Raw genomic sequence first — 27,799 nt, forward strand, 5'->3', positions numbered from 1 at the left:
GAGCCCACGAAGACTGCTTTTGGAGTCCACATCCCAGAACCCTAAGAGAATAAATCTGTGTTTCTTTAAGCCCCACAGTGATATCTTCTGTTCAAACAGCAATGGGAAATGAATTCAGGAATCAACAGGAGCATGAGGCACTGCTGCCTGCTGGGCTCTAAGGAAATCCGTTGTTTCCGACTCAGGAGTCCATGTCTTGTGTCTTCCATGCGCCGAGCCAGGCTGGCGTCAGCCAAGGTGGGGTAAGACCTTAGACCCTTCCCAGTCCTTGGCATTTAGTTCACAAAAATGATGGTAGTCATGGGTATTTTTCCAACTTTTAAATATCCTTCAGTCTTTTAATAAATCTACTTCTAAATCAAATACCATTTGAAGAGCTTTTAGTCTTAATAAAGAAATAGTTTAATTTGGTTAACTAAATTCTGAGGAATATTCATATTAGAAATTAATAAAATCAGCATTCTTTGCTATTCTTGCTCTCTTTCCTGAAAATATTCATCAAAAACAGCAGGTCTCTATTTGCAAGAATGTGTTATAGCAGCTTTAATTACAAAAAAAAATTTCACTCCATGTTCTGCTTAGCATTAGAGTCTCAAAGAATAATATTTTCCTCAAAAGACATTATGGGAAAGGGATTTTCTTTTGATGGAACAATTCCTAAATGAAAGCTGATGTGACTTGGACTAGTAGGCTCCTAGAGATAATAGATGTTAGAAGTCATTATAAACAAGGAATAGTTTTACAAAGGAAATAAAAAACACTGGATATGTGAAAACAAAGGACCAGAGAAAATTCCTGTGCAGTCAAACATATTTATTTTTTAACTTAAGCAAGACAAGTGGTGAACAAATCCATAATGAATATGTCCCCCAGAGATTAGCAGTTGGCCATGCATGGAACCTGGAAATATAAAACCAAATTATTTCTGATACCAGGGGCGTGTTGTACCAGCCCAGTGGTCAGCAAACTCATTGGTCCACAGAGCCAAATAGCAATAATACAACGATGGAAATTGCTTTTGAGAGCCACAGTTTTTAAACTTTAACTTCTTCTAATACCATGTCCTCAAAATATACTCACCCAGGCCATGGTATTTTGGGGAAGAGCCACACTCAAGGGGCCAAAGAGCCGCATGCGGCTTGCGAGACTCAGTTTGCTGACCACGGTACCAGGCCAACCTGAATATCTATTAGTGAGGAATTTACAACCCATTCACCATCTTAACTCGAAGCCACACACTAGCCAGAGGACCATCACCGACACATTTGCCAAGTAGACTGCATGGTACGTGGCACTTCACCTGTTCAGTGGCCAAGGGAGCCACTGTGTGACCAGACAGGACAGACCAACACAGAGACACACACACGTCGCCTCCCTCACTCAGGTGATGACCTTGCCTACAGTTCTGGGGACTGGAGTTCTGTTGATACTCATTCTAGGATAGGAGGGGCAGGGCTGTCCCCTGGTTTGAGCATGGATGGCCAGAGGTCCTCAGAAAAGCTGTGTTGGCACAGCCGGCAGAAACGTTGTCCGCAGTGATGTGTGAGACGAGTGTCCTGACATCCTGGTGGGCGTTTGGGCCCCGATGAAAGCAAAGCTGAGCTCAGTGAAGGGCTGAGTGCAGGTGCAGACATTTGCAGGGAAGGGGGTCCTACACTCAGAAATAGGACCCAGTGCCCTAGTGTAAGCGGCTTTATGGATAGCCCTGCATCGTCTGCATGCACGGTCAGAAAGTCACAAAATATTGGAGCTGGTGGGGATCATCTATTCCAGACTCCCCACATGACAGGAAAATGATCGGCAGCCCAGAAGGAGAGCAATTGCTAAAGGTAGAAAATGGCCGGGGCAGGGCCAGCGTAGAACACAAAGATAACCCTCACTCAAGAGAGCTGATGCCCAGTATACTGCCAAATTTCTCGGCAAGAAGGATGGTGAGAAGGTTACTTTATTCCCCCCAGAGCCTCATATGTCTTTAAAGGCATAAAAACTCAGCTTAATCAGCTCCCTTCTGAGGGGCTCTCTTTTTTTCTTTTTGTCTCAGTTCCTCTCTCTCTCTCTCTCTCTCTCTCTCTCTCTCTCTCTCTCTCTCTCTCTCTCTCTCTCTCACTCTCACTCACACACACACACACACACACACACACACACACACACACACACACGCCATTTTGGTAAATGAAGATTTCTTGCTATACAAACACCCCCACACACACACATCTTCAGGAAGACATATTACAGAGCATGTTTCTCAATCCAGGTCTCTGTGTGAGGTCTGGGAAACTGGCTTATTTTCCAGAACAACAGGTGGTTCTGAAATCAGAAGATCGTCGTCCCCAAAGGAGGAGTTCTGGTCCGTGTTCACAAAGTTGGGGATGTCAAATTTCATGAGCCTGTTCAGCTCCTCCTCTGGCCGCCCGCTGCTTCTGGTGACCTCCCGCAGCTGCACGTCGCTGTCCAGGGCCGTGGTCTGCTGGCCAGCTCTGGCCTTCTCCAGGTGCTCCACCTCGTTGATGTAGCAGTGAAACAGAGACCGGGACTCCTCATTGCCCTTATCTGGCTCCAGCGGCCTCCCAAAGTCTGACACAAAGCTGTTCATTCTGAATCTCTTCTCCGAAGGCTCTGCATTGCTACAGAGAAAAGGAAAGAAAGCATTGCTTACACGCTGCCTCATTCTCCTGCTGACTCGTGGTTTGGGGCATGTAGGGCAGGCCGGCGTATTTCCACTGAGAACAAGTCCCTGTACGAAGTGTGCAGACAAACATCAGAACTGAGAGACGTCACTTCTGAACATGCATAAGCAAACTCAAGGCAAAGGCTCCAACATGAGGGCCCTGGACCTTCCTGCAAAGAGACATCCTGTGGAGGAATCATCAAATTTGCAGTGGGACTCTTGGATCACCTGCATCAGGATTACTTCAAGCGCTTCTTAAAATGCAGAGTCCTGAGTCGTACCCATCAAAATCTCCAGAGGCAGGGCCCGCTAATCTGTATTTTCATAGAATCCTCCAGGATCACTGCTCTTGGTCAGCTCTAGAACCGCTGCCTGTATCATACTGTCTGAACAAAAGACAATATTATCTCACAGAGGTGAGTTTCTTATTTGTCAACGCTGTTTGTATCCATTTATCCATTCAACTCTCAAAACTGACCAGCACAGCCCAGCCGACGTGGCACAGTGGTTGAGCATCGACCAATGACCTATGAACCAGGAGGTCACAGTTCAATTCCCCATCAGGGCACATGCCTGGGTTGTGGGCTCAATCCCCAGTCAGGAGTGTGCAGGAGGCACTGATGGATGATTCTCTCTCATCATTGATGTTTCTATATCTTTTTCTCTCTCCCTCTCCCTTCCTCTCTGAAATCAATATATATAAATGACCAGCACAGTTACTTAGAGCAAGAGTTACTATACCAATTTTTCAAACACAAAAGCTAAGGCAGGGTACAGACTACCCACTGGAGTCACACAGCCAGTCAGTGATAGGAACAGGAATAAAACCCAGGTTTCCACTTCCTTATTCCATTTAGTGTGAAACAAATGAGAAATTTAATGGCAATAAGTCAATGAATAAAATAGCTCTCAATTAGTCCTACAAGGACATTAAATATTCAATAAGTTGTCCTTTTATTCCTCCTTTCTTTCCTTAACTGATAACCTAAAGGACTTTTATGGGTAAATTGAATACCCTGATATTCCATGGACTTTCACTCCTTCTTCCCAGATGTATACAAAAGTTGCTTACACACAAGCAACTCCTGAAGGGCAAGAATCATGACTGAACATGTTTTCAAATCCAAACAGAACCTATCAAAAACTAAGCTGTGTTCAATGAGTGTGTAACTTTCTCCATTTCAGTTAACTCTCTTCCTACCCATTCCATCACTCATGATAAATTGCTGAGGACCAAATTCCCATGGGGTGGGAGGAACAGAGATTCCATGTACAGATCTGGAAAATATGATCATAGACACAAACCTCCAAATTACCAAGAACCACTTGGATTTCAGAGATTGGTAATCCTAGAAGCTTTGTAAGCCAGCCAATTGAGGGACTTTTCTATCAGATTGTATGGGTTGCATCAAACAAGGAATTTCTCTCAGAAACCCAAGCTTTTCCTTGTAGCAAAAAGCCTGGTTAACAAATCTCATTGTCTGCCCAGCAAATGTGACCTGAAGATCATTGATTTACACAAGAGTAAATCATTAAACATTCAGTAGGTCCTGTATTCAAAAAATTTTTTTAAAAGATGTCTTTAGAGAGAGGCTGAATGACCTCTGCTCTAATGCAAATGTAAGTGGTCTTGTCTTTCAGGGTGATCTTCCTCCTCTGTCTTCACTCAGTTTTAAAAGATGTTTGAGAACTGTGTATGCCAGCAACATGTGACCTAATAAGCTAAAACACTACCTGGCAAAAAGAAGGGCTTAACTCATTTGAAAAGGCGTGATTAAGATTGCTGGGGCCCACACTCTTCTCTAATTGCAGGACTAAGATGCTGTGAAGAACAGCTTCCACCCACCCTGGGCAGCAGCTGAGTGGGAAAACAGACCCAGGAACCCAGCAGTGTGCAGCATAACGCAGGCCACATCGGGGGCCATTAAGCACCCCTATTGAAGAACAAAGGCACAGGAGCAAGAGTTTCATCCCTCCCCAGAGCAGAGCCCAGGCCGCTGAGGTGCCTTCCCTGCCCCTCCTCCCTCCCTCTAAGCTTTCCCCTGAAGTTCTCTTGGTGTGAGAACAGTGGGACTTATCTGCTTCTCCTTCTCTGAGAACAAGGGAAAAGTTCATTTTTGTACTCTCAGACTCTGGTAAACATTAAATATTCAGTAGGTTGTCTTTCTAGTCTTCTTTTCTTTCACTGACTGATAAACTAAAGGACTTATATGTGGAAACCTATGATCATGGACACATTTTGCTTCAAGGTAGTTTCTATTCATCTTACTTTTGGGTAAAATTTACACACAGAAATCCATAGATCTTAAGTATAAAATTCAACGTATTTTTATTAATTTATACATCCATGTAACCACCATCCTCAATCAAGATACAGAATATTTCCTTTTTCCTAGGAAGTGTCCTTTCATTCATTTTCCACCCCCTTTGGGTAACACTGCTCTGATCTCCATTTCCATTGGTTAGCTTTGCCTGTTCTTGAACTTCCAGGTCATTCCACTTCCCATAGGCAATCTGTCTTGAAATTTTCTTACCACAGATTAGTGAAACCTGTTCTTGAAATGGAATCACACAATATTCAGCCTTTTGTGTCTGCATTCCTTTGCTCAGCATGTTGAGATTCTCTGAGATTCATCCACATTGTTACATTGACCCATGTAATAATAATTTGTCTTTTTTCTTGCTCAGTATAATCCCACTGTATAAATATGACAATTCATTTATTCGTTATCTTTTTTAAGGTTATTTGGGTTGTTTCTGGTTTGTGAGTAAAACTGCAATGAACATTCTTGAAAAGTCTCTTTGTACACCTGTGTTTTTAGTGCTCTTGAGTACATGCCTAAGAGTAGAATTACTAGGTCATATGGTAGATCTATGTTTCACTTCATAAGAAACCACGAAGTTTTCCAAAGTGGTCATGCCATTTTCACCCTCACCACAGTGTATGAGAATTAGAGTTTTAGAGGGCCGCCTGAGAAGGCACATGGGCATTCTTTAAATTGTCAGCTGAGCCCGAGGCACTGGCAGAGTAACCTTTGTCCAGGTGTCAGCAGGGGTGGGTCTAGATATGTAAATCCAGTAATGCTAGGGCCTAGTTAAGAATGCAAATAAGCTCCTTTGACCCTATAAAATAAACCTGCTGCGTGGCTCAGACGCTTGCTGCCTATCCATTAGAGAGATGGTGCCCACCTAGCACCCAGCTTGATGAATCTATTTCTGTCTCCTGGTCTCTTTCTTTCTTAATCCCAGCTCCTCCACTCAGGAACCTGACTGTTTCCTTTTCCATGATGGAGATGGATGCGGAAAACAGAGAAACAGCCCCCCCGCGAGAGTTGTTCCACATTCTTGTCAGCATTCAGTGTTGTCAGTCTTTTTAATGTTAGCAATTCTCATGGGAGTGAAATGGCATTTCACTGTTTAATTTCTTTTGTGAAGTGTCTGTGTGAGTCCTTTGCCCATTTTAAAAGTTGTGTTGTTTTTTGTTTTTGTTTTTACTTGTAGAAGGCTGGTAATATATTCTGAATACAGGGCCTTTGCCAGATATATATCATAAACACTCTTTCTTGAGTTTTGTAATATATTCTGAATAAGGTTTTTTGGTAGATACACATGTTAAAACATTTTCTCTTGATCTGTGACTTGTATTTCATTTATTGAAAGATGTCTTTTAATGAGCAGATGCTTTAAATTTCACTTAAGTTCAATTTATTAACTTTTTTCTTTATGTTTATTGCCTTTTATATCCTCTCTATAAAATAACTGCCAAACCTCCAATCACAAAGATATTCTCTTATGCCTTCTTTTAGAACCATGCTAGTTCTAGAAGCCACTAGTCACAGGTGGCTATTTAAATTTGAATTAAGAAAAATATAAAACTTGATTTCTCAGTCAACTTACTTACATATCAGCTGCTCAATTGTCACATGTGACAAGTGGCTAACAATTGAGCAGCACAGAGAACATTTCCAACCTCACAGAAAGTTCTCCTGAACAGAGCTGTTCCCAGAAAGGGGTCAAGGTTCATTCTTTTCCTTATGTTTATTTCATTGTTCCAACACTGTTGTCAAAAAGATTTTCCTTTCCGTTAATCTCATAGAAAATTCATTATGGTATGTCTATATACTAGTAACAAGCAATAAGAAAATGAAAAAAATAATTCCACTCGTAATAGCATCCAAAATACAATATTTAGGAATAAATTTAACAAAGAACGCGTAAATCCTGTAAAACTGAACATTTCAAAGCACTGCAAAGGGAATGAAAGGAGATTGGGAGACTTCAGGTGGAAAGTCTTCTAACCATATAATGACAGACATAAAGTAATAGAGCTTCCTCCTCCCAAGGGCCAGAAGCCCTTCTGTTTTTGTCTACTAATGTTCGTTCTTCAGTGCCTTCTAACAGTCATTCTTTCTATTTTGTCCACATTTTATCATAGTTGTGTGCGAGGTTATTCTGAAAGGAGCACATCTGCCTCACTGGAATCTGCCTTACTCCGCTGGGCCAATGTCAGTCATGTATGGCGCCTCCTCCTGCAAGAAACCTCCCCCGACTCCTCCCATCGGAGTTAGGTTGTTCGCCTGGAGGTCTGGTGCTTTTCTCCATTTGCCTTCTCATTCTCTATTACAGCCCCCGCCTTTTTTTTTTTTTTTTTTTTTTCACTTGCCTGGCATCCTCATTAAGATGATGAATTCTGTTTCTTGCCTATGTTCTCAGTACCTGGCACAGTACTAAAGATATAGTAGATGCTCAATAAAATTTTTTAAATGAATAAGTGAATGCATCCATCATGAAAAGATCTTAAAACTAAAGCAACTCCTGCTTTTGAAGGAGGCCTCCTCTACAGTTCCTACAGGGTCTGAATTCCACGAAGGCCTAAAATCAAGAATATGTGATCTTTAAAAGAAGATACCCTGAGTGTGGGCTTCAGAGCCATAGTTACAGGAGATCCTCGATGCACTCAACTGTCCCTCTGTGCCTTTGCTTGTGCTGTTCCTTCTATCCTGCTTTGTCTGGCAAATAAAATCCCTTCTTCACTGTGCAACTCAAAAGTCACTGCCTCACGGAGAACCTCTAATCTCCCTCCTCTGTGCTCTTGCTGAATTTCACTGACCACCTCTTCCAGGATGCACCTTTTCCCACTTCCTGGCACAGCTACTTGTGTAGTCCACTCTCTCCTATATACTGCTGTGCTATATTTTGTGCATCTTTGCATCTCTCAAAGGGCCTGCAGCCTCTAGAGTCTAGACCCTCAATCAGTGGACTGAATGGCTGTATCTGCAGGGTATTCCAAAGCCCTGACATCTGAGAGCCACAGCCACCTCCAGCGTTCAGAGAAACGCTCCTTCCTCTGTCACCCAAAGACAAGGCAGGCCAGGAGGGAAGACTCCTTCATTTGCTAAAGAAAAATGCCCATAATGCTCTGGATTATTCCCCTCAGGATTTTCCAGATTTATGGCAAGATTTTACCAATGAAACGGCTGCTGTGCTAAGAGTATTAGCATGCCCACTAGTGTCCTCAGGTTTGTCTCACTTGTGAAAAGTAGCAGGCAGATCAGCTGCAGGCATCTGGTGTTTCCAGCAGTCACTTCCAGTGGACTTTGAAAGATGAGTAAGTTAAAAAGACCTATGAAAAGTTAAAGTTTCTGCCCTAGCCACTTTGGCTCTGTGCATAGACCATAGGCCTGCAGACTGAAGTGTCTCGGGTTTAATTCCCGTCAAGGGCACACACCTCAGCTGTAGCCTCGATCCCAGCACTGGGCACATGTGGGAGGCAACCAAATGATGTGTCTCTCTCACATCAATGCTTCTCTCTGTGTCTCCCTCTCCCTTCCACTCTAGAAATCAATGGAATCTCCGGTGAGGATTTAAACAAACAAAAAAAAGAATGAAAGCTTCTGTACTTAACAACCTGATAAAATCATAATAACCGCTAACGTTTCTGAAACCATAGCCTGTACTGAGAGCTTTATCTCATGTAACAAACCCAGAGGTGCCAACCAAACTCTCTCTGTGTGTGAGGAAGTGCCTCTGGCTGCTTTTGTGGGTAGAATTGACTTTCAGGAAGATGCCAGTTTTTCTGGAAAATGCCACTGCCTCACTGCAACCCTCAGTACATTCCTGGACAAGTCCTTCACTGTGCAATTGCCTCTTAGTCGATGGGAAATTGAAAGTAACTCCTGAATGAAGGCATATAAATTTATAAGTTGAATCAAATAGATAAAATAGATTTTCTTCTTTTTCTTTTAAATAGATTTCTCCCTGTTGCTAGAGTAGACCTCTTGGAGTGGCAGGACTTCCGTGGGCCACACTCACTGCACCCGCACTTTGCCAGCTAGCTCCTGTGGCCTTGGTCCTTCTCAGAGACCTTGAGCATAGACATTTTCCTGCTGTGAGCTTTCAGTTGCATTATATACATCATCTAGTCAGTGTCACATTCAGGTCATTGCAACTCAAGGTAAAATGTAATTTCCATTTTTACAAGGTCCTGAGCAATCCTGCTCTCACCCCTAAATAAAGAATATCTTCATTTGGACAAAACTTAGCAAAGGCTCCAAAAGGGTGGTATTTGAGGTATGTGATGTCTGTGGTTTGATAATTTTTTTAAAGAAGTCTATAATATCCTACAGAAAGCTGTGATCCCAGCCTTTTTTGCTACTCTCTCTCTGACGGATTTATGATAATAGAGCCATAATGCTTTAACAAGACGCCATAGAGAGCAAATGGCTGCCTAGTTGAGAAAGCAGGGGGAAATGGTTCTTTTACCTTTCTTCTCCATAAAGGATTCAGGTAAGAGGGTTTTTCTCCCCACAGACAACAGTGAATATTCCGTGGGGGAAATGATCCCCATTATAGCTGCTTCTTGGCCCTAAAAGCTTTTAAGAACAGTGATGCCAGCCTTCCTTCTTTCTTCCTTCCTTCCTTCCTTCCTTCCTTCCTTCCTTCCTTCCTTCCTTCCTTCCTTCCTTCCTTCCTTCTTTCCTTCCTCCCTTCCTTCCTCCCTCCCTTCCTTCTTCCCTCCCTCCCTTCCTCCTTCCCTCCCTCCCTCCCTCCCGTCCTCCTCCTTTCCTCTCTCCCTCCCAAGTTAAAGAACGGAAGGGCACAGGTGAGATCTCCAGCTTTCTCTTCCCTGTCACTGTGACTAGTGAGCTGAGTGTGGAGAACAGTGATTGATTCCTGATGGCTATCTGGAGTGGTGTTTTGTGACTGTGATTAATTCCTGATGGCTATCTGGAGTGGTGTTTTGAAAATGATTCTGAGGCCAAGTCTTGGCCATGCATGGAAAATAACACAATCGATTAGTAATGTCTGTTGTGGGCATGGGCACAGGGAGTGGGGGCAGCGGAGGTGGTCTCTGCCATCCTTGTGTCTCCCCGCTGTTGAAGAGATACACATACCCTCCCCATGTATCAGCACTGATAAGACCCAAGTGAGCCATTCAAACCCACCCACCCACCCCTGAGATGCCTCCATGGGGGGAAAAGATAGAATTAAGTAGTAGGTTCATCATTGATCTATTTGGAGCTTGCAAACTTGGCCAGGTATCTTAACCAGAACATTGGAATCATATTTGTGATATCCTACTTGAGGAAGTAACTGTCCTTAGGACAAACCAACCAGGGAGTCTGGTGTTTAAAGCAACCAGAACTCAGACATATCCATCTTTTCTATCCATCACCAACACACTCTACGTAGGTTCTCTCTATTCACCTTCTGTTTCACTGAGAGCCACACCTAAGCTGATGTTGGGAAGAATGAGGCACCATTTTGACAAGTGTAGATGCTACGTGAATGTTTCTGATCTGATTGTCCCATGAGAGGTGGGTTTCTTTTCACCTGGCCTTGAGCTGCCACTAGGACTTCCACCAGCACCAAGGAACCCACACTTGATTAGCTATGTGATAAAATAAAACAAATCTGATTGCTTACTAATATCTTTGATTCAACTTCAGAGTCTAAGAGGTTTTGCTTGGTTCACAGCATTTTTCTGTTTATTTTATCTGTGATATCTCAGACTAATGATTCTGCCTCATTTTTCTTATCTGTAAAGTGGGAACACTTGGGGGATTTATTTTATCTTCCTGTGAGGATTTAGTGAGATTATACATATAAAAGGATTTTAGTAGACCGTGGCAGATAATAAACATGTTTTTAAAAGGTTTCTACTAGTATTCTCAATGATTTCATCATTCTTTCCTCCATGCCTAATTATCATAGGAAAAATTGAAATGGTTTATTTTATATTAAAGTTGGCTCAATGGAAAAAATAACGGCTATTTTGGAGAAAATTCCTACCAAATAAATGTCAAGTTTATTAAGATCAAAAAGCCTTTTAAACTGATCCATTTAGGAATTTTTTGCATGTTTGTTTCTTTCAATTTTCTATTGATATACTGCAACAAAATGCCATGTCTTACATTGCCTTAGACTAAAAAAAATACTTAAAAAGTGTTTCTCAGAGGGCCAATCAATTATTTTATTAAAAGTAATACCGGTTTGGCTCAGTGGATAGAGTGTTGGCTTGAGGGTTGAAAGGTCCCGGGTTCGATTCTGGTCAAGGGCATGTACCTTGGTTGCGGGCACATCCCCAGTAGGGGGTGTGCAAGAGGCAGCTGATTGATGATTCTCTTTCATTGATGTTTCTAACTTTCTATCCCTCTCTCTTCCTCTCTGTAAAAAATCAATAAAATATATTAAAAATAAAAAAGTAAAACCAAAAGGTAAGACTTTCTCCTTAACCTCATTGAAAGCATGAGGAGTTACAATGACCCCTGTTCTTTGATTGAGATTATTCAGAACCGCCATCAAGTGAGAAACCATTTGCAATTGAACCGAACTACCAATTAGAAGACTAGAAATGCAAGTCTCAGCTATCCAGGGTCAACATAACATGTTAAGTAAATGTACTAGTCAGATTCTCCAGAGAAACAGAGTCAACAAGATCCGTGTGTGCACGCGCATTCGCGCACGCTTGTATGTGTTGTGTATCACCTGTTTTTCTTTCTCTCCCTTTGCTTTCATCCTTTTTTCTTCCCTCCGTCCTTTCCTCCCTCCCTTTCTTCCTTTCTGTCTTTCATTTTTTCCTTCCTTCTTTTCTATTATCTATCTGTCTATCTATCAATCATCTATCTATTTTTCTATCCTATATAGAAAGAGGGATACAGATTTATTTTAAGGAATTGGTCCATTTGATTGTGGAGGCTGGCAAGTTCAAAATCTGCAGGTAGACTGGCAGGCTGCAGACCCAGGGCAGAGTTGTAGTTCGGGTGTGAAGCAGTTTGCAGCATTTCTTTTAGATTGAGGTGGTTGAGTCTTTGTCTATGAAGGCCTTTTACTGATTAGATGAAAACCACCCATATAATAGGGATGAACTGCTTTATCCAAATAATACTGATTTAAAGTTAATCTCATCTAAACACCCACAAACACACACACCAGATCTTCACAGAAATATATGGGATAATGTTTGATTAAATATCTGAGTACCATGGCCTGGCCACGTTGACCCATAAAATTAACCATCACAGGAAGTCATGTTATGCTTTGAGTTAGGGTTCCCATCTGTACAATTACCTGCATCCTACATCAGACAAATCCATCTTAGTAATAACATCATAAAAATCTATCTGTCCCTCTGAGGAAAAGGAAGATAATGAGATGTATTTATTCCCTGACCACTATATGAGATGTGCCCTAATCTGAGTTTGTACTTGACTTCTCTTACTACTGTTACAATCCACATCATATTTCCAAATCCATGGACCAATATAATAGAAGAAAAGACATGTGCAGATGTCCATAAGAACATGGACAAAGAAAGTGGGAAGTCTGTGTCTTTTTAAGTGTCTATTAGTAAGATTCTCAATCACATATCTCTATGTGCTTCAATAAAATGGTATCCTTTCATGTAAAATATGTTTAATTTCTTTTTCCAGATTCTGATGTCTGGACATAGCTGAGTTATGGACAGAGCTGTTCCCTTTACCCAGACATTTTTTTATAGTTCAAGTTCAGGCTGAAGACTGAACAATAGATACTGGAGACCGTATAGTGAAATATGATAATAAGAATATGGTAATTATATACCAAATAATGAACTCTAAGAAAGAGAAACTAATGAACTCTAAGAAAAAGAAACACAATCCCATTTACCATTGCAACAAAAAAATAAGATACTTAGGAATAAATTTCACCAAGGAGGTGAAAGACCTGTACTTGGAAAACTATAATATATTGGAAAAAAGAGATAGAGGAAGATACAAGCAGATGGAAGAATACACCATGTTCATGGGTTGGAAGAATTAATATCATTAAACTGTCCATACTACCCAAAGCAACCTATAGATTCAATGCAATCCCTATTAAAATACCAATGGCATATTTCACAGATCTAGAACAAATATTCCAAAAATTTATATAGAATCAAAAAATACCCTGAATAGCCTCAGCAATCTTGAGAAAGAAGAATAAAGTTGGAGGGATCATAATACTAGATATAAAACCATACTACAAAGTCATTATAAAAAAAAAAAAAGCCTGGTATTGGCACAAGAATAGATATACAGACAGACTGAATAGAACAGAGACACCAGAAATCAAACCACATCATTTTGGTCAATTACTATTTGACAAAAGAGGCAAGAGCATACAATAGGATAAAAATAGTCTCTTTAAAAATTGGTGTTGGGAAAATTGAACAGATACTTGCTGAAAAATGAAACTAGACCACCAACTCACAATGCCGTACTGTCTTGTGGGGTTGTCCTCCTTCCTGGCCACAACTTATAAATAGCCCCTTCATTAAATGCTCTAACTACCTAATTTTAGTGTGCTACTGTGTCTGCTGGAGCTGACTAAAATGGTATTCAACTTATGTTTTATTTCCCCTTTTTAAAAAAGTTGGGACCAAAAATTCTCCAAAACATTTCTGAGTTTTTGAAAACCATAATTTAACAAATACCTTCTAATGTTGCTCAATATCCTTTAAGCACCCATGTAATAATTTCCTCCTTAAATCCAAAGCCCAACACAAATCTTTGTCCTGCTATGAATATCACATAATCTGAAGTGTTTCTTTTTTTAACCCTAGATTCAAGGAAACTCAGCATTGAACTCAGTGTTTATTGGCAATGATTAATTCAATCGAATATTCGGTAAAAACTATTTCTCTATTCCTTGGCATGTTTTTAAAAACTAGTTTTCATCCTACTTAGTGGTCATTGTCCTTTTTCACTGATGTTAATCTGGCCAGACATCTAAATTCTCTTGGGACTAAGCAGAGAACACATCCTAATTAATAAGTATTTCAACATAAACATCAGGCCTGCATCAGCATTAAACTATAAGAAGGAACCAAGAAGCCCAGGTTCACAAGGTTCCACTCTAAAACAAGCCCCAGAGGCAAGAGGCCAGGAGGAAGGCAGATCCCACGCACAGGCACCTAGATGCAGGCCGTTATTCATAACCAAGCCCTCTCTCCACCCCTGGAAGTAACCCCCAGCCCTGGGTATTATCTTTGTTTCTTCAGTTCCCTGTGGAACTTTATCGATATTTAGGAACAGTCCAAACTTACTCTTGGTGTGGGGCTCCTGTCTTCGTCAGCAAAGTCAGCACAAAAAACATGAAAATCACGAAGACTGCGAGACCAACCCAAAAACCAATCACAATAGAGTCTGCAAAACAATGAATACTGGGATTAGCATTTCACAGGAGCTGAAAACTTGGTCAGGAAATCTGAACTTTTTGGTACATTAAATGATTGTTGGTACATCAACAATCTAGGGGACAACCTTGACCCATCTATCGACTTGGGGCAGGTAAGATGTGGGGATGAGGGAGAGAGAAGAACCTGGGTCACCTCCATGTTCCCATCTCAGGTAACACTGAGAGACTTCTGCCTGACTGACCACTGGTTTCCATTTCCCAGTAAAGGAACTGAGGACAGAACATAGGCCACCCAGGACCCCAAGATTCCGGTGAAGTATCTTGAGTTAGAAAATGCCATTTTTAGCAAAAACTGCAATATACAGTTTTAAATGAATTCTGATTCAAACCAACCCATTTTTTTCCCCACTGCTGTTCATGCTGGAATAGTTGAGGTCCTCATTGCCTCTTGCTGAGAACATGCAAATGGCCTCCTGCGTTCTCTTCTAGTTTTCCTTGTGCAGCTGGGTGTGAACCTGCTTTATTCCAGCTCTGATAGTATTGCTCTCTTATGAAAAACTTTTCAACAAAGATAGACCCAACCTTCTCCAGGTTAAAAAAGATTCCATACATAAAGCACTTTACCCAATGCCTGGCATCTGAAAAAAGGTAACCTACATTTGCCAGCTATTATTGTTAAATTATTTTCTCCCAGTTTACACCTAACCTTAAAGCCCATGTCTCACATCAGACTTGTGTGAAATTGTGTCCCTATATGTACCTTAATCTTAGCCACAGCTTCCTAATCCCCATGCCTTTTCGGGGGCTCTGACCTTTACCTGGCTAGAACAACTGTCCCCAACCTAGAGCTGATGCAAGTCCATCCATCCTTAAACTCATACCTTACACCAGCTCTTGGGTAGATTTCCCCAGTTGATGAGCTCTCTCCTGGCCTTGAACCCCATGTCATTCTTGTCTGTGCTTCACTACAGGGGCCCTTCCTTGACCCTGTCTTGGGAGACAGTCACAAGTATATGTCTCTAAGATAGGGATGAGACTGGACTGTCTACAGACCCTGGCACAAATATAATAGGGTCTCAAATTTGGAGGAGACAACTGAGCTGAATTGTTTTACATTTTCTGATTTATGCTAAAAAGTCAACCTATGTGGGCAGGCAGTGAGAATGCCTAGCAATTTTTAAAAATGGATGGCTTAGACACTAAATGTATAAATGTAAAAGCATTCTAATTAAATTCTAATTCATTTTGTTTAAAGCAAAGAAACCAGATTAGTGGTTTACTTTGTATAATTTATACTTTCATTCTGCAAATACTATTGCCTAAAGATTAACAGCTATTATTCAACCATGTGCTGAATAGTCAGAATTCTGGATGCAAAACCCATGTATCTTTCCTGGGGTTAAGCAGGCCAAGGAAATAGAAATTGTACACTTTGCCTTATAAAGGAAATGAGGCCTAAAAAAGACACAAGGACAAGTCCCCAAAAAACACATGTAAGCAAGTGCAATGACATGTAACAATTCAATTATGGGGGCACAGACTGTGCAACACCATTGTACAAATAAATGACAGCACCCTGTTCTTCATCAGCTGCCTGCAGAACCAAAGCAAATTCTACAACGACACACATCAGCATCACATTCAACTGAGAAGTGAATCTAGTCGCATTGCCTCACTTTTAAAATCTGTGCTTGAGGAAGGGGTTCTCGGGAGGATGGCCTTCACACTGTAATGGGAGCTGCAATCCAAACTCACGGGTGGGCAGAGGTGGGAGAAGGTGTCATTTACCCAGCCCAGATCCTTCCCTCTGTCCTTCTAGGGCCCCAGGGCCCTGATAAAAAATGCAGCAATAATGTGGGCATTGGAGGGTCCCAGCATAGGAGGGGTCTTAGGCGGGCAGAGCAGGGAGTTTTGTGGTTAGCATTTTAGTATTTCCAAACTGTTGATAATGCGGCATCTATGTTTCTCATCACAATATGTTTCCTTTTTCCTTTCTCATTTAATCAGTTTTGCTTGTTTACACTCCCCTTCAGATAAAATTTACTCCCTTACATTATTTTCTTTAGTTCTTCTGTACTGCATCCTCTGCGTGTGGTCCAACTCCAAGGAATATTCTTACCCTAAACCCCTTTCAGGGATGAATGGAGAGCCCCATTTCACCCTAGGAATATACAAACTCTCTTGAAATTGTATTTATTTGCCAAGTTTCATGGGCATGGGCACTGTGGTACACGGGGAACCACAACTCCTGGTCTTCATTGAAGCACTCTTTCTTGGGAGGAAGTCAGCGTAGAGATTCAGAGTGCAGTTCTGACAAGTGCCATGGTTCAGGAAGCCAAGAGAAGCCTTCCAGAGTGGCTATGAGCAGCTGCTTCCGTCCTGTCTAGAGACGGAGCTTCTTAGAGAGCATTACAGTAAAGGGTGAAGCACATGGCCAAGGGACTTCTAAATGGTATGCATCATAATGAAATAATTTCTCCTAAAGTTGACCTCCTTGCAAGGAACAGCAAATCAGTGTGAGGGTTCATGAATGCCAAGGTCAGAATGGGAGTGGCCAGGAAATACTAAACAAGCAAATGCTTTTCCTTTGCCACATCTATATCCCCCATTCTAATCTGTCTTATATTTCCTAATGTGTCCCATTAATCTGGACCAGTTACAAACCTAAAATGTTGGTAGTGCTGCAGATATTCATTCTGAAACAAGCACACATCTCTGGACTATTTATGGGGCCATCAGGACAGGACCTGGGCGTGGGCAGCAGTTCCTGCTTGTTATGTCAGCTCTACTTAAGATAACACAGAGGCCGAAACTGGTTTGGCTCAGTGGTAGACCGTTGGTCTGCGGACTGAAAGGTCCCAGGTTCGATTCTGGTCAAGGGCATGTACGTTGGTTGCGGGCACATCCCCGGTAGGGGCTGGCAAGAGGCAGCTGGTCGATGTTTCTCTCTCTTCGACATTTCTAGCTCTCTATCTCTCTCCTTTCCTCTCTGTAAAAAATCAATAAAATCTATTAAAAAAAAAAAAAAGATAACACAGAGGCTTCCCACAGGACAGTCAGCTTTTAGTTATGACTGGAATCGGAAGTAACCTCTCACAGAACTGTATTTCCTTGCTCTGTGCTGGATCACTAATCAGTCCAATAAACAGACACATGAGTCATATAACACAGAGTTAGGAATGATCACAGGCTATTCTTGCCCATCATCATGAACACACACAGAGACTGCTCTCCCAGCTCCAGTTCCAGAAAAACCAACAGACTGAAAGATGTCGATGACCATGTGTTACATAACAAGGTTCTTCAAAATGAATAGTTCCAGATTCTACTTCTGTCACATTTTTGAAGGTCCAAATGTTTACACAGTTGCGAGAGCTGAAACTGTTAGTGCTTTAATGCAATATCTCAGTTTAAGACCGACATTGATTCATATTCCCCCATATTTCAATTCCTTGTTACTCGGAATCATCAAGGCCCTCATGTAATACCACACATGAGCGAGCAGTCATTGTGTTTAGAGGGGGTGTTTTCTGGGACTTTGTGGGGTAGAGGAGAGAGTTCTGCAAAAAAAACAAATGCCAGGAAATCACTGGGGATTTCATAGGTTAAGACAAATACATAAGTAAAAGACTTACATTTATGAGCCTTCAGTCCTTCAAAGGAAACAGGTCCAATCTCATAATACTCATACTCCCAGGTGTAGTCAGAGTTAGATGCAGACTGCTGAGATGTTCTGTTAGAAACTGACCTCTGGGCAGACATCTCCACCCTGCGCACATGGAGAAAGGCAAGTGCAGAACCTGTTAATTCACCCACAGCTGCGCAGGGACTCTGCTCTTGACCACCTTTGAGACTTCAGCAGGAAGACTATTCAGGGAGGTCCTACCCACTAGTCAGGGAGAGGCCCTCATGGCTGCCCACACATCCTACAAGTGGCCATTATTTCCTGTTCTCTCTCTACTAGGGTAGAATGTATTTGATATCAGACACCATGTCTTCTTTTGTTGTTGCCCCCAACACTACATAATTTACCCCAATACCTGGAACATAGTAGTAATCAACTTTCAATAACTGATGAAAGAATGAAGGGAAGGAGAGAGAGAGACAGAGTATATCAATACATCTGAGCCTGAAACTTCAGCCTCATCACCTATACCTGAGTGAATATGTAAAGAGCCTACAGAGCCCTAGCCAGTTTGGCTCAGTTGGATAGAGTGTAGGCCTGTGGACTAAAGGGTCCCGAGTTTGATTCCAGTCAAGGGCACATACCTTGATTGCCTGGGCCCTGGTCAGGACCTGTGTAGGATGCCTACAACCAATCAATATATTTCTCTTACATCGATATTTCTCTCTGTCTTTCCCTCTCTTTTCCACTGTCTCTTAAAGATCAATGGGGAAATATGCTTGGATGAGGATTAACAACAACAAAAAAAGAGCTTACAGAGAATAAATAAAATCAGTATCAGGAGTGAACTAACTCAGCATATCTCTATTGAGCATCTACTATACAACAATAAAGACATGCAACCTAAGTCTAGTCAAAAGGGATGAAGAAAAGAGAAGTGGACAGCATAAGTTGCATAAAGGGAGAAGATCCTCAATGGATGATCCTCCTAAAATTTGTCCTTTTTTCAGGATATCCCAAGTGTCTTCTTTCTGAAGACTTCAGGTTAGAAAATTCTGACTTTTTTGAGAGAAGAGGTTGTACTGTGCACTATGGATGCCAAAGGTGACAGGTCTACAGAACCAGTATTAAATACTGAACACCTGCTGTGTGCAAGACATTGTCAATTGTGGATGATAAAGATTAAATGGCACTTTAAGCAAACATAAATTTTGAGGATCTATGCAAGGAGCTAGGTCTTATGGAAGCATCTGTGAGAGTACTACAAGGGAGAACTCTGTGTTTGTAGTAAAGCTCTATGGTTCTAATTTCCATTCCCTTTACTCCCTTTCCCTTCTATAAATACTTTTCATATTGGCACAGGCCAGAACTTGCACATGACTTGCCCTGTCTGCATGCTCTGGTTTATAAGCCTTTCTTTTTCCCAAATAAATCCTTTCTGCTGATGAAACACCTAATTGACATGGGATAGGAGGAGATACTTGAGACACAGATCAGGATACCCCAGACCTTCCCTCATAATGGGGAAGGAATACAAAGTGACAAATAACAGTGATTTGAATGAAATACCAGTCAAAACCAAGATTCACTGAGCAGTAACCACCACTGGGCTCACCCATCAAAAGCTTTCTGAAGCTCCCATTCTCCCACCCACACCGTAGGTCAGTGTCACCCACTGCCACCTATTGGGCACAACCCCTGAGAAGCTGAAGCAAATCTCCACCACCCTTTTTCTTCAAGGCAGGCATCTCACCTTTTTCCTCTTCCTTTCTTCCCCACCTGACTCCAACTGTTTGGCATTATATTGTTCAAAAGATGGAGTGCTCTGAGCCAGAGTTATGTATATGCCTGTGTCAGAACTGGTGTGACTCTGAGGCCCAGCCCGATGAATTACTCCTCCAAAGGAAGAAGAGAGTGTGCCAATTCTTACTTGGGAAAGAAAGCTATGCAGATTGTAAGAGAAGCTGACCTTTAAAGAAGTATTCAGCTCCCTGTCTAATGCCAGCACAAAAATAATATAAAACTATCCCCACAGTATCATCTTCGGCCTTTTTCTTATTTGAACAAGGGGTCATTTCCCCTCAACAACAAAATTAATTTCCTCAGAAAATGAGAACTAATGACTCAAACTAAGAGGTGCTATCCTCATTCATGAGAATTTTATGAGAGACAGACAGGAGTAGCCACCTCTACAGTTGTAAAGTCAGAGATAAACGACAGATTAAGATAAACGTAATTTCAATTTTAGAATGTTAAGAATTTCACACCATACAGAGAGAAAGACCAGGCCTTCATCTTTGCTCTATTTCCATTTGCTATGTGACCAGGCAAGACACTCGTTTCTCCCAGCCACATTTTCCTCCTCTACAAACCTGCTCATCCTCGCTGTCTGAAGATGCTGTCGTCAGAAAATGGTATGGCTACATTCACTAATAGCTACCATGATCACCCAGCTTGTTTTTTTTTTTGCTTCTACTGTTACTAACTGCCAGAAGCCAGTTTCAGCATGTCATAATTGCAAGAGTTTCATAGAAAGGTTGATGGAACTTGGGGACTCAACAAGGGTGAGGCACATATGTTATTGCCTGCTGGAATGGCTAAAGGCATTTCCCCAAATCTGAAAATGACGACTTGCTGCCAGACAGCTTAGGGGATCTCAATCTAGAAGTTATTGCCTCCTGTTGGCCAAACACCTGAAGGCAATTCCTCAATCTGACAATGGATTCTGTACAAAACCCTACCCTTTGATGTGTATATCTCCACCTTGCCTAAGAATAAATTGTGTTAATAAAAAGCAAGGAGCAAAAGAATGAAACTAGATCACCAACTTACACCATGCACAAAAATAAACTCAAAATGGATATAGGACTTAAACATCAGACGGGAAACCATAAAAATACTAGAAGCATCCACAGACAACAAAATCTCAGACATATGCCAAAAGAACTTCTTCACTGATACTGCCCTTAGGGCAATGGAAGCTAAAGAGAAAATAAACAAATGGGACTACATCAAAATAAAAAGCTTTTTTACAGCAAAAGAAACCATCAGCAAAACAACAAGAAAGCCCACTGTGTGGGAGAACATATTTGCAAATGTTACCACTGATAAAGGTTTAATCTCCAACATCTACAAACAGCTTATACAACTAAATAAAGGGAAGATGAATGATCCAATTAAAAAATGGGCAATGGACCTAAATAGAATATTTTCAAAAGAAGACAGAAGGAAGGCCAAAAGGCACATGAAAACATGCTCAAAACCGAAGGACTTGTATACATGCATATAAGTACAACTAATGGACACAAAACTCTGGGGAGGGAGGGTATGTGGGGGGGGGGGGCAATGTTAAAATATGTACACAGATAATAATTTAATAAATTAAAAAAATTAAAAAATAAATAAAAATAAATAAAAATAAAAAGCAAGGGGTCCTGAGACAAGGAGAACTTGATTTCTTCAGCCAAGCTCCTCATGCTTCCCCCCTTCCCTCTCCTATATGCCTTTCAAAATTATGTTTTGTCTCTGGACTCTTATTTAATTTACGCACAACCCTTTCTCCAGGTTTCCTGAACCCTTCTAGATGCTGGGTCAAGATCCACAGGTGTTAAATGGCGTCCAACGTCCAGCATTAACTAATTCACTGCAATCCTTTCTCCACATGTCAGCCAATGACCTTTAAAAAAAAATTGCCCTTGTCATTCCTTTGCCTAATTCTTTTAATGCCTTCTCATTGATCTAAGGATAAAGTCTAAAATCATTAAAATGTCCTATAAGGTCATAACTTGGGCCTTGATGTCTCCTCTGATCATGCCACATGCCCTATCAAACTGTACTTGCATTGTTTGCATTTCCTCAAACACTTCATGCTCTCTGCTACCTGCACACATGCTGTTCCCTCTGACAGGAATGTCCTTCCTACCACCACATCCCAACCCATTCTTCCTTCTCTGCTCATCATCTATATCAGGGATCACCAAATCTTGCCAATTACCAGCTCCTATACTTACTGCAAGTTAAAAAATGATTTTTACATTTTTAATGGTTAAAAAATCAAAAGAATGGTAATATTATGTGACATGAGAAAATTACATAAAATTCAAATATCAGTGTTAAGAATAAAGTTTTATTGGAATACAGCCATTTTTTAAGGCTTCTGTAGTATTACAATAACAGAGCTGAGGAGTTGTCACAGAGATAGGGTGGCCCAAAGTCTAAAATATTTATTTTCTGGTCTTCTATAGAAAGAGTTTGCCAACCCCTCCTCTAGAGCAATGAAAAAAAGAAAGAAAGAAAGAAAGAAAGAAAGAAAGAAAGAAAGAAAGAAAGAAAGAAAGAAGAAAGAAAGAAAGAAAGACAGACTAAAAGATCTGAGCTTTAGTTTTTCCATCAGGAAAATGAAGATGGTATCAGTACCTACTTCATGGGATTGCTGTTAAAGTTTAAATGTGATATTGCATAAAATATGGCTCTCTAGGACCCAGGTCAAGATCAATAAATAGTAAGCCAGGACTAATATTCTTATTAGCTAAGCTATGCTCATCTGGGACAGAAAAGCCTAGGTTTGTTCTTCAGACATCAGCCACTCCCTTGTCAGCCAATTCTACCAAATTCACCATGTAGTCAATTGATCTATGTGTTCTAGACAAATGAATAAAATTATAATGAAAATAACTCAGAAGACATTTGTTCAGGTTTCTTGAGAAAGTTATCATGAGAAACATGTACATCCTGGAATTCATGCTGCTCCATCCATCAAAAAGATGGTAATAATCTATTTACTGAAGGGAAATAAGATGAAGTCTGGCTTGAACATATCATTTTTATTGGAAATCAGTATTACAGACAATGTAATAAGCTGAGCAGAGGGAAGCACCAGGCTTCATCTAGTGTCAAGACTGTTAATAGAAAAACAGCAAAAGTACATCAAACAATGAAAATAAAGTGGGGATATTGTTTTCCATGTTCTGTCTCAGCTGCTGGCCCCCTGGCTATACTGTTCTTCACATTTGCACACATTGCTGGCCCCAGCTGTGGTCTTCCTGTCACTCTCGCAGATCAGAAAGAAACACTGACACCCCCTCACAGGGCTGACCAAGGACAAGCATAAAATATAGCTGTGAAAGAGTCAGACCCAAGAAACATCAACCACTTACCTACCCTAGAGAAAATGCTTTTTAATTCCTCCTTTTTCTCTCCTTACACCACCCCTGTTCATCTAATGAGCCATTTAGGGATGGAGAGAGACTAAATACAATGGAAGTCACATCTGCAAAGACCCTGAAAGTGGAAAGGCTGATCTTTGTGCTGACAAACACACCTGGAGACAAGAGAGAGTGAGTAACAGAGTCAAAGGTTCTGAGTGAATAACAGTATCAGAGGTTCTTCCAGGAATGAAAGGCTAGACAGCTCCTCCCCAGCAGCCACCATTTCAGCAGCCTTTGCATAAAAGCAGAGGGTTTTGTTTTCACTGTTTTCCCCTCTCAGAGACAGGTTTGGAGGACAGAACCTCTGGCCTCTCCTTTAAAGCAGTCACCTCGCACCCTTGCAAAAGGCATTATTTTTTTCACCTAAGCCTCAGAGTAACCAGCTGGGTAGCCAATGGCATAGTGACACCCAGCAAGCAGGAGTCTTAGCAAGGCCGTGTTTTGTATAGCATCCATTGTCAAAAACAAGGCTGCCTTTCTGAGCTTTGCAGAAACATAAGCTGTCACTGTGTCACCATTTGGAAGCCGCCAGCATGTCTGGGTAGCAGCCCCAGAGGCTGATATTCTCACCAGGAACACCTGGCTGACAACAGGCAGTGAGGGAAAGGTCGTCTGGCACCAGTATACTCGTGCCTGCGGGCGCTGAGGAGCAGGCAGCTGCTCTCTCCTGAACACAGCAAACAGGGAACGCAGCACTCGAAGGAGCCCTCTGCGCCTCTGCTTCTCCCATATTTTCAGGATGTTGGATCCATGATATCAGCATCATTAAAAATAAATTCTTCAAGAGGAAACATCCTAACCAAGCTTCCTGGAGCAGCAATACGAGATTGATTGTTCTTCTGAGCAGCTAACAGCAGCCTTGCCAACAACTATAATGAAAAGTTACTACTTCACCTCAAGGCCACACCTGAAAAGGCCAACTTCTGGGGGGGGGAGAGGGATACAAATATATCTCAGATCCAGGAGGAAAGAACATGATTAGCAGGCCCCAGACAACTGTCATGGCTACGTAAACATCACCCCTTCTCCCATGCATGGCCCCAAGACTTTCATCCCTCTTCTGACTATCCAGTCTTTCCTTCTCCAACCCAGGTTCCTACAGCACTCATGAGCACTATACTTCTTAAAGACACAGGTCAAACAATGCTCTCCATCTCCCCAATTTAGTGAGATGTCCTGGGACATGCAACCTTCTATAGGGTGAATAAAGGTTCTTCATCAATATCCCTGGTGGATTATTATGGGTACACACACCAATCAGGCAGGCTGTTGCCTTGGATTTAGACAACCTTTATTTCCATGTTAAGGGGTAAACATCAGCAGCTGTTTTCCCAGTGATTGCCACCTCATGAATAGGACTAGCACATTAAGGGCAAATCCAAAAGATGCCCATAACCCCTGAAAAATGAGTGTGTGTGCACACACATACACACACCCCAGCACAGACAGAAAGAGCACCCAGAAAGGCAGCCCAGAAGCTCCCAGCCAATGCCACAGACCCAAAGACCCACGGTGACCAGCCTGCACAGAAGAAGAAGACCTAAAGACCTATTTAGATTTCAGAACAAAATTCTCTATTGCAGTGCGATTCTATCTTCTTTGTCTTCCATTCACAAACTCCAGAAGTATGCGTGCCACCCAGGACATCAACCTCTACTCTGGGCTGAGCCATAAAAGTCTCATTAGTTACCTGTTCTTATGTATTTCTTCCTCAGATTCTTAAAAACAACAGTGAGATGTCACCTAGCGCAACACAGAGATGTCACCCTCATGATCCATCACCCAATCTCTCTCCCACAAAGGCATCTGAGAAACCAAAGGTAACGTCCCACACTCTAGTGGCTGAGAAGGCCAAGGTTGGAACTTCAGAGTCACAGCATGAGGGGCTTAATCCCCTCACCCCATGGCGATGTCACCAGGCATCCAAATCAGAGCTCATGGTGCACCCAGCTTACCTCTATCTAACAGGGAAGGGCCACACAAGCATCAAATGAGAAGCTTCAGGATTCTGAGTTGGGCAAATGGTTAGCTCAGAGCCAGCTGGATACTCCTAAAGCGTTTCTATAAGGCAGCACACCCCAGCAAAGAACCATGCCTGAGCCTAACGTCAGAGCCTTAGCAATCTCCTCTCAGGGCAGTGCTTTAAAAACGCAGACCCCATCTTCTTCCCCAGCGTACTTCTTTTTACAGATTCCCTGTGAACCACCACCTTCTACTTGCTCTTTTCACTTCAATTCTCAATTTTGCAGATGCCTTTTCTGTGAATCTATTTGAAGTCAGAAACTGCTGTCATAGGTGTGCACTTTGACTTCCTCTGATTAAAGAGGTCTGACACTCTGGCTACTAACACACTGGATTCCTTCTCCCCTTGCAAATAGACATACTTCCCAAATTTCTCTACACTCTCGGCTTGCGAGTTTATTCAAACGAGGCCTATAGGCCACAAGCCAAGAGTTCGACATGCTTGCTCTATACACTATCAACTTTTTCATGCCATTCTGTGGTCCCCACCACAGAAATGTCACAGGGTTGATTAACGCCTGCCTTTTTCTGGATCTTGCTTTTCTTGGTCTGGACTTCAAAAAATTCTAGGCCACTGGAATCTCAAGTCAGCCACTCTGACATGGCTAGGTTTTCTGGACTCCCAAAATTGTCTATTTACATTTGCTCTATTCCTGAATATTCAGTGAATGGGTGTTTGTTTAAAAGCACTAGAGTTGAGTCAATGACCAACTATCAAAAACCAGTGCTTCACAGTGAGATAACTCACACCCATTAGGATGGCTGTTATTTAAAATAAAATTTTAAAAAACAGAAAACAACAAGTGTCAGCAAGGATGTGAGAAATGGAAACCTTTATGTGTTGCTGGTGGGAATGAAAAATGGGTACAGCTGCTTTGAGAGACCGTAGAGCAGTTACTCAAAAATGTAAACATGGAATATCTTATGGTCCATCAATTCCAACTCAGGATATACACCTAAAGAGAAAAAAAATTAAAAGAGGGACTTCAATAGTTATTGTACAATCTCCACAACAACATTACTCACAATAGCCAAAAGGTGGAAGCAATCCAAAGGTACACTGGCAAATGAATGAATAAACAAAGCATAGTATATACATGCAACAGGATAGTATTCAGCCTTAGAAAGAGGAAACTCTGGCATATGCTACAACATGGGTGAACCTTCAAAACATTAGGCTAAGTCAATAAGCCAGACCCACAAGGGCAAATGTTACATGATTCTACGGAAATGATGCACCTAGACTATTCAAATTACATAAAGACAGAGAGTAGAGTGGTTATTGTTAAGGGCGAGGGGGGAGGGCAATGGGGCATTCGTGTTCGGTGGTTCAGAGTTTCAGGCTGGGTGAGGAACAAGTTCTGGAGATGGACAGTGGTGATGGTTGTACAACAAAGTGAATATACTTAATGCCACCGAATGGTACACTTAAAAATGGTACATTTTATAGTATCCATATTTTAAAAGTTCTAAAAATTGTTTTAAAAAAGAACATAATTTAAAAACCAGTACTTTTTGACTAATGTACTTGGAAGGGGTGTAACTGAGAGCTCCTCCAAACAAAGGACCACCCCTGGTGAGAAAAAAACGGTGCTTGGACAGCCAGACAGCCCTCCCCGTGGGCCTCCCTCCACAGCCCGCCTTCAAGGATCCAGCTTTGCTCTTTTTAAGAGCCCCTGCAGTGCTTCCTGTCCCGTAAAAGCAGTTCTCTGCCATGGCTGCAGGGACGCACCCTTCTCCACATCAGGGAGAGTATTGGTGCTGAAGGCCGCCACGGTCCTCTGAGAAAATAAATTTCTGTTGTTTGAGCCACTCCGTCTTTGGTATTTTATTGTGGCAGCTCTGGGAAAGTAAGATAGCTGCTAGAATTAATTTTTAAAATAACAATGTCCTTTTTGATAAGCTGATTCTATAAACTGCCCATTAACAATGACTTCCTTTATACCAATCACTATTACAATAACTAAACAACAAATATATTTTTTGGTAAGAACACCATTTTCAGAATGCCATTAATCTACCCCAGTATATGCCAGCTTCAACAAATACGTTTATTACGTTCTCATCAACATGTACTTCAAGGATAAAGAGCACTGGTTTTAAGCATGCTAAGATTAGTGTTAAGTTAATTCAGCCCAACAAAAATATTCTAAACACTGTGAGCTCAACTAGAAAACATTTCATGGAAGTTGAAAAGTAAAGGCCTGTAACCCCAAAGAATTCAGACTGCACAAACACACACACACACACACACACACACACACACACACAAACACACACGTTAAGATGCAGCACAAAAGCCTGATGACACAGACAACAGGTACAAAGGGCTCGTTAAGAAAGAGAGGGCTCATTATGGCCAAGGATCCTGGGAGGGGACCTCAAAGATGGTCCTCTGAGCCCTTGTCCACTCAATTCCACTGCCAGCCCGGACTGGCTTCCCCTTCCTCTCCAGATTCCTATGTACCTTTGAGGGTAGGGCTCAGTCACCACTTGCCCCATGGGGTCCTGTTCAAGTGTCTCAGCCCACGAGGACCCTCTCCCTTCTCTGAAAGCCCATCACACGGGTTACTGGAATCTTTTTAATAAGGAGAGAATATAAATCAGACTGCCTAC

General features: G+C 41.7%; 1 protein-coding gene across 4 annotated transcripts in view; it reads right to left on the reverse strand.

The window, feature by feature from the left end:
- Positions 1–792: 792 nt before the first annotated feature.
- The window catches only part of MRAP2 (melanocortin 2 receptor accessory protein 2), a 33,851-nt gene continuing 6,844 nt past the window's right edge, over positions 793–27,799 (reverse strand). Inside the window, exons 2-5 of one of the 4 annotated variants that reach the window (XM_045572766.1) lie at positions 17,965–18,098; positions 14,238–14,337; positions 2,154–2,624; positions 793–2,106 (exon numbers count right to left, since the gene is read on the reverse strand). In XM_045572766.1, coding sequence (XP_045428722.1) covers positions 2,246–2,624; positions 14,238–14,337; positions 17,965–18,091 — 606 coding nt within the window. In that variant the 5' untranslated portion in view covers positions 18,092–18,098 and the 3' untranslated portion in view covers positions 793–2,106; positions 2,154–2,245. Of the gene's footprint in view, positions 2,107–2,153; positions 2,625–3,994; positions 4,114–14,237; positions 14,338–17,964; positions 18,100–27,799 lie in introns of those variants that run through there. The other 3 variants (XM_036414485.2, XM_036414486.2, XM_045572765.1) reach the window with 3 other exon arrangements.

This window comes from Pipistrellus kuhlii, unplaced genomic scaffold (assembly GCF_014108245.1).
Source record: "Pipistrellus kuhlii isolate mPipKuh1 unplaced genomic scaffold, mPipKuh1.p scaffold_m20_p_5, whole genome shotgun sequence".
Lineage (NCBI taxonomy): Eukaryota > Metazoa > Chordata > Mammalia > Chiroptera > Vespertilionidae > Pipistrellus > Pipistrellus kuhlii.